Raw genomic sequence first — 8,831 nt, 5'->3', positions numbered from 1 at the left:
TAATTTGCATATCTCGCTGATTAGCCAATGGGAAGGGTAGCGGTCGTATGCCAATTACCATGTTTCTCTTTTATTAGTGTAGATTCCTAACAGTAGCAAAATTAGTTATAAAGTAGCAACAAAAGTAATTTTATGGTTGGGGATCACAACATGAACTGTATTAAAGGGTCGTGGCATTAGGAAGGTTGAGAACCACTGCTCTGTGGAGTCTACATACTTGCCTTGTCCAGGCATTTCATAGAAAGGGAATCATGTGGTATGTGCTCTTTTTTGTCTGGCTGCTTTCACTTAGTACGTTTTAAAGGTTCATCAGGGTGGCAGCATGTACCAATATGTCATTTGTGGCTGAATGTGATACTCAGATTTACGGGCATGCCATAATTTATCCATTCACCAATTCTTAGGAACAACGCTGCTACAGGCATCGGTGTACAAGTTTTTGAGCTGACACTTTTCCATTTCCATTTGGTGTATACCTACCTGTCTAGTGGAATTTTGGGGTTGAATAGTTATTTATGTTTAATTTTTTTAAAAAATATATTTTATTGATTTTTTACAGAGAGGAAGGGAGAGAGAGAGCCAGATGAGAGAGAAACATCCATCAGCCGCCTCCCGCACATCTCCCACTGGGGATGTGCCCGCAACCCAGGCACATGCCCCTGACCAGAATCAAACCTGGGACCCTTCAGTCCGCAGGCCGACGCTCTATCCACTGAGCCAAACCGGTTTCGGCATGTTTAACTTTTTGAGGAACTGCCAGACTCCTTCCCAAAGGGCTGTAATACCTTCTACTCCATCAGCAGTGCCTCAGGGTTCTGATATAACTGGACCTTTGTGCAATTCAAAACTTGTAATAAAGTGCTTTGCATCCAGTAAAGCTTTCTGCAATTTGTTAGAAATTATATAACAGCATGTGCTCAGAGGAAAACACTAGAAGTTTAAATTACCTGTTATCCCATCTCAAGATTCTGTGTAAAATTTGTGTGTAGGACATACGTACATATAAACTGACTTGTATTTAAATACAATGGATCTTACTCCACACACTTCCGGCCAGTGCCTATCAGTCCTATGAACTGGCACGTCATTAACCGCAGCAGGACTGGAACCAGGGAAAGGCATCACCTTGGTGTGCACTGGGCTCCGCAGACTGTGCAAAGGCTACAGCTGAGGTTGGGGCTGCTGGCTTAGCTTACTTATCTGTTAGCTTCTTTACCCCAAAAGCTTTGATTTTGGTTACAGTAATTTGTTCAATCTCTTTTTAAGCCCTCACTGAAGATGACCACGACAGCCAGTCACCACTGAAGAACCCTCTGCTGTCCACATCAAGACCCCTGGTCTTTGGGAAAGCAAATGGCATGTACCTTTTCACTGTCAGGAGCCAGATGGCAGCTCTCCTTAGACTTTCCCCGTCCTGAGACTCAGTACTGAGCACTGCTTCCCAAGGCCAGGAGCCCACAGGGCTGCAGTGTCCCAAGTGACTGCCTGCAGTCCTCTAGTAGCAAGTAACCCAGCAGCCACACCCCCTTTGTGGTCCCTTGCCCTCTCCCATTTACCTAGGCTGTTTGTAGATCTTGGTTTAATTTCTCATCTCCCCTTCTGTTTTGCTTTTACTGAAATTAAACTATATATTGTTTCCTTTCTCTCAGATGATGCCTCCGACTATAAGAAACAACTAAAGCAGATGATAAAGGATTTAGCCAAAGAAAAAGCTAAATCTGAGACTGAGTTGCCCCAAATGAGCCAGGTATGGACTATATTCTGTGTGAATTAACTTTTGTCGATCTGTTCAGAAGTAAGCCTAATAATTAAGCTGGGGCTCCTTTACCACCAAAGCCGTAATCAAAGGGTTTTGTAACTTCTGGGAGCTAGACACTGTGGTAATTAAAATGTCTTCAAAACAGGACACACTGCTTCCTATCTTTTTTGAAAATATTTTTGACTTCAGAGAGAGGGAGATAGAAACATCAATGAGAGGGAATCATTGACCAGCTGCCTCCCGAATACCCCTTACTGGGGATCAAGCCCACAACCTGGGCATGTGCCCTTGACCGTTATCAAACCCAGGACCCTTTGGTCCACAGGCTTAGGCTTGAGCCAGAATCAAACTAGCCAGGGCTGGTTCATGTCTTTGAAAGGTTTTTCTATCACACCCATTTACCCAGGTTGCGATCAAGAGTCAGTTTCTTTCCTGGTGATAACATAGGGGGGCACTGTGGACACAGCTTTCTTCCCTAAAAAACTAGTACACTCCAGTTGCTTCATCGGTATGACAGCAGTTGAATCTTCAAAACCTTGGTTTCTATGCCACATCCCAGCACTTGTGGGTTGAAAGGTGTGCACACACTCAATAGCTGTGTAGATGAATAGCACACTTCTGAGTTGGCTGTTAATTCCTTGGAGGCAAAGGGCAGAGGCTACCTTTTCTCATGTTTTGCTTCCAAGTTCTTTAAAGAATGCACTATACTTCCATCCTGGTCATGCTGCTATATACTTTTCTGTATTCCAGAAAGAATTTATCCAGTTCTGTAAAACTTTGTACAGCATGTTCCACGAAGACCCAGAGGAAAACGACTTGTACCAAGCCATTGCCACCGTCACCACGCTCCTGCTACAGATCGGGGAGGTGGGGCAGCACAGCAGCAGTAGCAGCTCCAGGAGCTGCTCCCAGGACAGCGGGGAGGGGCCGCGGGCCTCAGCACCTTCTCCTGAGCAGGACTCTGTTTTTATGGACACGGACACTGGGAGAGCTCCCCAGAACACCAGGGCATTTCCTGAAGAGGCGGAAGGGGACTGGACAATCTCACTTGAACACATTTTAGCTTCACTTCTGACTGAACAGTCATTAGTAAACTTTTTTGAAAAGCCACTGGACATTAAATCCAAACTTGAAAATGCCAAGATCAATCAGTACAACCTCAAAACTTTTGAAATGAGTAGCCAATCACTGCCTGAACTTAAGCAAGATAGTGACTTGCTGAATGAGTTGGCCATAACAAAGCAAGAACCACCCATTTGTGGATTGTCAGCCCCATAAATCCAGATTTCAGTCTCATTCATTCTGAGTATAGTCTTCGTTCTGGGCATCCAGGTAAGCAACCTGACAGCCCCAAATGTGGCCAGAACTGATGCAACCCTCAATATTGTGTTCTTTATTAAGAGGGAGAGACATTGATGTTGGTTGCCTCCCATACAAACCCTGGCCTGGGATGGGACCTGCAACCTGTCATGTGCCCTAACTGGGAATCAAATCTGTAGCTTTCCGGTGCGAACAAACCGAGCCGCAGCAGCCAGGCCAGGCTGTTTGACCATCAGATTCAGTGAAATAGGCACCGCTGCTGTGATGCTTTCATTCAGATAGAACACGGGTCCAATGCTTGATGCTAACCCAGACTAAGAAACGCCCAAGCTCATTTTTCACTTGGATAATGGGAGGTCTAGAGTCAAGTTCACTTTGAAGATGGAAGAGCCACTGTCTGTGCAATTGCATCTGGCTTTTTCTTTGCACAAATTTTGTTTCAATGCTGGTAATTGAAACCATTTTAATATATTTGGTTGTATTCACTTTCCTTACAAAAATGTTGTGTATAAATCATGCTATCAATGTTGGTCTCCAAGATTTTTAATAACAAATTTTTGTACCAACTTTGGTCCTTGTTTATACCTCGCAGTTATTTGAGTTCTGAGGTCTGGGTTGTGCAGTGAACAGAGGCTGGAGGACTTCCCCCAACCTCCCCAGCACCTGGTGCTCTAAGTCAGCAGTGTACCATGTGGGGTCTTTAACCCTTGCAATTCTGCACACAGTAATGCAGCATCATCCCTGCAGCACTATTCTCAGCCGAATTCAGATATTGGGCTGGATAAGCTTTAGCCCCATGTAAACTGGAACTAAAAATATCTCATGGGGCCATTACAAGTGAGCTAAGACATTAACTGCACATGTAAATTACCCCATCAGAATATCAATTACTTTAGAAGACAATTTTATCAATACACATTAACCCTTTGTGGTTCAATGTTGTTTTTGGAATTCAAACAGTCTGGTCCAAATTAATTGACGGGATTGAATGTTGAACTTTTTAATGTTCTTATTGCTCGACGTTGGACCTGCTCCTAGTGCCTGTTCTGTCGAGTCAGCCTCGAGGTTGGACCGAAGAGGGTTAAACCTAAGATGCTATGAATTGCATCATTTCAGTTTGTTAAAATGAAAAGTGGCCAATGGCAATTGAGTTCTACATGCCAGTTTCTGGGAAATGTTTATCTTTTAGAATCAATGAAACACACATGTAAAAGTACTAACCATTGGGCTGGGAAAAGGGATACAGACATGGTATTAAGAGACCTCTCCAAATGGTTCTGTAGCTGGGAACTACTTTAAGGTTATAAACATTACGTTGTCGTCAGAAACAAAACCAACCTCCAAGGCAGTTGTATAACTTTATTCGACCATCAGCATTAGTTCTCATCCACGTTCACGGTCTGCAGACCTGCAGAAGGAGAGGAGGTGTCACCTTTCACCCCACGCCCTTCCCAGCGGCATTAGTTCTCGTCCACGTTCACGGTCTGCAGACCTGCAGGAGGTGTGTCACCTTCCGCCCGCGCCCTCCCCAGCGGCAGCTTGTGGAGCGGCATGAAACTTACTTTTGAAAGTGGTGACAGGCACGTAGGTGACCAATGTGTACAGCTTGTTTGGTGAGTCTTCATCCTCATTACGTTTTCTGGACAAACGTACCCGGATACGATATGGGACATTCCTAATAAGTAACAAACATGTTGGTCAGGTCAACGCCCCCTATCATGACACAGGCACGAGGGGTCCTCAGACATCCTGTCCCCACTGCTGTAACAGGCTTCCAAGGCTCCGTCCTTTGTTGCAACCTGATAGGGAGCCGGCAGGACACCTGACCAACGTGGAAATGTGAGCCTAACTTGCCAGGTCCTCTCCCTCTGCCACCAGCACAGAAACTGGTGATGGGCATGTTTAAAAGGTAAATCTGGAGAAACACCCCCCTCTGCAGGCTACACTGAACACGGGACGATGACATGCACTTTCCCTGCCTCAGGCAGGCAGTCCACTCTCATTGGTTGGAGGATGTGAGGTGTCCGGAAACCTGCGGCTCTTGGCTTCTGACACCACTCCCCACTTATCTCAAAGGAGCCATCATTGGTGGCTCCTTTGTTAGATACTTTTCTACTGAACTCGAACTGCTGGCCCACTGCAGGCTGCTCTCAAGGGTTGTCATCCCACTCAACCCCAACATTGAAAAGCCACCTAGACACCACACCCTACCCTACGCCAGCTCATAACACCGCCCAGCCCCTATCACTTCACTGCCCTTAGCTAGTCCCACCTCCATGCTGGCACCTTCATCGTCCTTCACAGCAAAAACACCTTCCTGCTTTTAAGCAGGGTCTCTTAAGCTCGGCACTACTGACATTGGGGCTGGGTGATTCTTTGTTGTGGAGGCTGCTGTGTGTATTCTAGGATGTTTCCAGAACCCTTGGCCTATGGCAACCCCACCAGTGACCACCAAATGTGTGCCTGGGGAGGGGAGGTAAAATTGCCTCTGGTTGAAAACCAGTGCTCCAGTGGTTTCTAGAGATAAACCCAAACTCTTTGTCACAACCTACAACTCCCCATGATCTGCCTCCTGCCTAACTCTCCATACTCATTCTGTCCTTCAAGTCACTTGTTTGACTTCCACCTTCATCAACCTGTTCCCAGATCACACCACATCTCTTTGTGCAGCACTTCTACCAGCCCCTGCACTGCTGGACCCTCATTTGGGTCTAATTACAAATACCACATCCAAAGGCTTCTCTGCAGACACTAACCCCCTTTGAGTTATTGCCTCACCTTTTTTTAATAATTCTACTAGAGGCCCAGCGCACGAAATCTGTGCATAGGTACGGTCCCTAGGCCTGGCCTGTGATCAGGGCCATCTCCCCGCCTCCCCGTTTGCCACTGGGAGATCGGACTGGCCAGCCAGGAGGAGGGACCAAGAGGTCAGCTGTTCTTGCCCACTCACCAGCCCCGCCCCCACCACAGGCCGCCCTGTGTGGGGTGACTTATGGGGTGGGGGCCTTGGCCTGGCGCCACCCACCCTCAGTTCCCTTTCGCCATCGGTCGATGGCGATGGGAGGAAAGGGACTGAGAGGTGGTCAGTGCTCCTCACAGTGACTGGTCAAGTAGTCGTTCAGCTATTAAGGTCAATTTGCATATTGCCCTTTTATTACATAGGACATGCATCAGTGATCACTGAGCTCATACACAGGGTGCAGTGCAAGTGGATCAGCTGGTGTAATTTTAACTCTTATAACACATAACTTCCCACCTTATTCCTTTGGCCCAGACAGCTTTGTTGAGCCTGGTGTCAATGCGCACGTCTGGAGTCCCCATCTCCTTCATGGCAAATTTCCGGATCTCCTTGAGAGCCCGAGGGGCACGCTTCTTGAAACCCCTTAGATTCAAACATAAGTAAAAAATGAATTAAAGGAGCACAAAATTAAATCGAATGTCCTATTTTCATAAAAAACGTAAACCAAACTTTAACAAGGCAGAACAATCCTTTTTTCCACCAGCGCTAATGCCCAGCAACTGGTACAACAGGAGCAGCACCCCCACTTCCAGTGACGGAGGATAAGGCTCTGTGCACGACCCTGAAGGAATGCTAGCACATACCATGGCCCACCCTTTCCTGATAAGCAAAAGCGCCCCCAAACTCTATCCTGTCAAGAGGATAGAATCTAAGAATGCCATTAGAACATGCTTGAACACAAAGCATACGCTGTACCCCATAGGAATATGCTAAGTAGATTTGTCACACCTTCAGACACAGCATGTTTTTGGAGCCCACTCAGTACGCATTTAAGTTCCCTAGCCTGGTCTGTGCTGAGAGCAGAGGTTATAAACATTACGCACAGAGCCCCTACCAAACACCTGAGGTCGAGTCAACGCTACAGAGCTCTTGGGAGGTGCCAGGCACCGTCATTAACTCCTGACTCCTGACGGTCCGTCCCAGCTCTGAGCTTGCACCTTCTGTGTGCTGTTTAGATAAGGACATAGACATCCACTGAAATTTAATGCTTTGACTTAAAAACGTGAAAAAGCAACACTTTACTACAGGCGGAAATGGTCAGACATTTGTAGGCCAATCCAAGGGGGCGCACAGAGAACAGTCTAAAGAGGTGCTGATGTTTCTCTCTCCCCATTCCTCTCTGGAATAAAAATTTTGGCCCTGACCGGTTTGGCTCAGTGGATAGAGCGTCAGCCTGCAGACTGAGGTTCAAGTCTGGTCAAGGGCTCAGAAGTGGGTATGCAGGAGGCAGCTGATCGATGTTTCTCTCTCATTGGTGTTTCTAACTCTCTATTCCTCTCCCTTCCTCTCTGTAAAAAAAAAAATCAATAAAATACATTCTTAAAAAAAATTTTTAAATAAAGGGTGTTCACTACGTGACTGTCAGAAGGGGCCCCACAATGGTTCACCTCTGTAACCCAACGGCGTCCAATAGTGCTCTTTCCTGTCAGGAGGCAAACGTATCGGATGCAGTAAGAGCAGCAAACGGAGCCTGTCACAGGGACTTCATTCTGCTCTAAACCTTCAATAATGTCCACGCCCCACAGCCACTTGACCATATCTCCCCTGCTCCCCACTCCTCTCACCAGCTCCTGGTTATTTCTACAAGGTCACACCATTCACTTACATGCTTCACCACCTAGAAGCAAAAGGTGCCAGAGGCCACAACAGGGTGTGAGACGACCCCTAGAGTGCATCAGCTGGTGTCAAGTGTGACAAAAAAGGACTAGGAAGAGAGCACTGGGACAGGCTGCGGGCTGGAGTGGGATGGCCACGGAGATGGGGGCCACAGCTGAAGGTGCCCAGGCAGCCAGGCAGGGGTGCACGAGAAAAGCATTTACGGGCGGGGGGCCAACACAAGCCAGCTTCCCTCAACCAGGAAACGAAGCGGCCAGTCCGTGTGGAACCACAGCAAGTACTTTGGGTTCCACTCTGGGTGGGATGGGAAGCCAGTGAAGGGTGAGGATACACCGGGGTTTGGGGAAGGGAATCAGGAGAGGGTGCTGCAAACTAACCACCCGAGGGACAGAGAATGCCGCAGGGACCCGTGCGATGGGTCAGAGGAAGGGCAGAGCCAAGAGGACAAGCTCCTTTGCCAGTGAAACAGGAGGGCAGGGGTGGCCTGACCCAAGAGCCTGGCTGGGCCGTGTAGCCTGAGATGTAGACACCGGCCTACAGACAGCGGGACGGAGTCCTGGGACTCCACCAGGACGGAGGAGCAGCTAGAGAAGGCACAGGGTTTGGTGCCACGCAGGCCTGCGCTTAGGGCTTTTGTAACAAAGCACAAAGTGCCTGAAAGACTTGCTCACCTGCAATGGCCCACCTCCACTTTCCAAGTCCTAGGACTGGGGTGGCCTGTAGAGCACCTCTTTTCACTCGCATATTTTAGCGTTTATGTCTAAGTACGCGGTCTTAACTGCCTGCAAGTGAGCTGGGAAGGCAGGACCTTTGGGTTCCCTGCAAGGGCCGCTGGCAGTGCCCATCACAAGGGCCTGGTGAGAATAAAGCTCAAAATGAGGGAAGCGGTGGTGGACGGCCGCGGTTCCTCAGAAGCAACATCAATGCGCAAAGGCCCCGATGCCTGCTCCGGAAGCCACCGAGACCCCAGACAGGCCGAGGTGCCCCAGGCCGGGGTGCAGCGCCGACAGCCACCGGTGCCCACGAGCTGCACTTCTGAGCCCTTGAAAAACGCGTCGTCCCAGCGAGGCCGCCCATTCCAGTACCTGGCGCCACAGACGCAGGTCCCGCTCCCTT

At 48.3% G+C, this 8,831-nt stretch overlaps 2 protein-coding genes across 3 annotated transcripts in view; one reads left to right on the top strand and one right to left on the bottom strand.

Annotated features, from left to right (window-relative positions):
* TBC1D8 (TBC1 domain family member 8) overlaps positions 1-3,657 on the top strand; it is a 78,978-nt gene extending 75,321 nt beyond the window's left edge. Inside the window, exons 18-20 of the mRNA XM_015571560.1 lie at positions 1,267-1,356; positions 1,650-1,747; positions 2,510-3,657. Of these exons, the coding sequence (XP_015427046.1) occupies positions 1,267-1,356; positions 1,650-1,747; positions 2,510-3,037 (716 nt within the window). The 3' untranslated portion in view covers positions 3,038-3,657. The remainder of the gene's footprint in view (positions 1-1,266; positions 1,357-1,649; positions 1,748-2,509) is intronic.
* Positions 3,658-4,418: 761 nt separating this feature from the next.
* The window catches only part of RPL31 (ribosomal protein L31), a 4,940-nt gene continuing 527 nt past the window's right edge, over positions 4,419-8,831 (bottom strand). The window contains exons 2-4 of one of the 2 annotated variants that reach the window (XM_015571561.1): positions 6,336-6,461; positions 4,642-4,754; positions 4,419-4,487 (exon numbers count right to left, since the gene is read on the bottom strand). In XM_015571561.1, the coding sequence (XP_015427047.1) occupies positions 4,456-4,487; positions 4,642-4,754; positions 6,336-6,461 (271 nt within the window). In that variant the 3' untranslated portion in view covers positions 4,419-4,455. Of the gene's footprint in view, positions 4,572-4,641; positions 4,755-6,335; positions 6,462-8,831 lie in introns of both variants that reach the window. The other variant, XM_006775417.2, reaches the window with a different exon arrangement.

The sequence above is a fragment of the Myotis davidii genome, unplaced genomic scaffold, assembly GCF_000327345.1.
Source record: "Myotis davidii unplaced genomic scaffold, ASM32734v1 scaffold1569, whole genome shotgun sequence".
Lineage (NCBI taxonomy): Eukaryota > Metazoa > Chordata > Mammalia > Chiroptera > Vespertilionidae > Myotis > Myotis davidii.
Note: the sequence above shows the minus strand (reverse complement) of the source record. Positions and strands in the feature narration are given on the sequence as shown.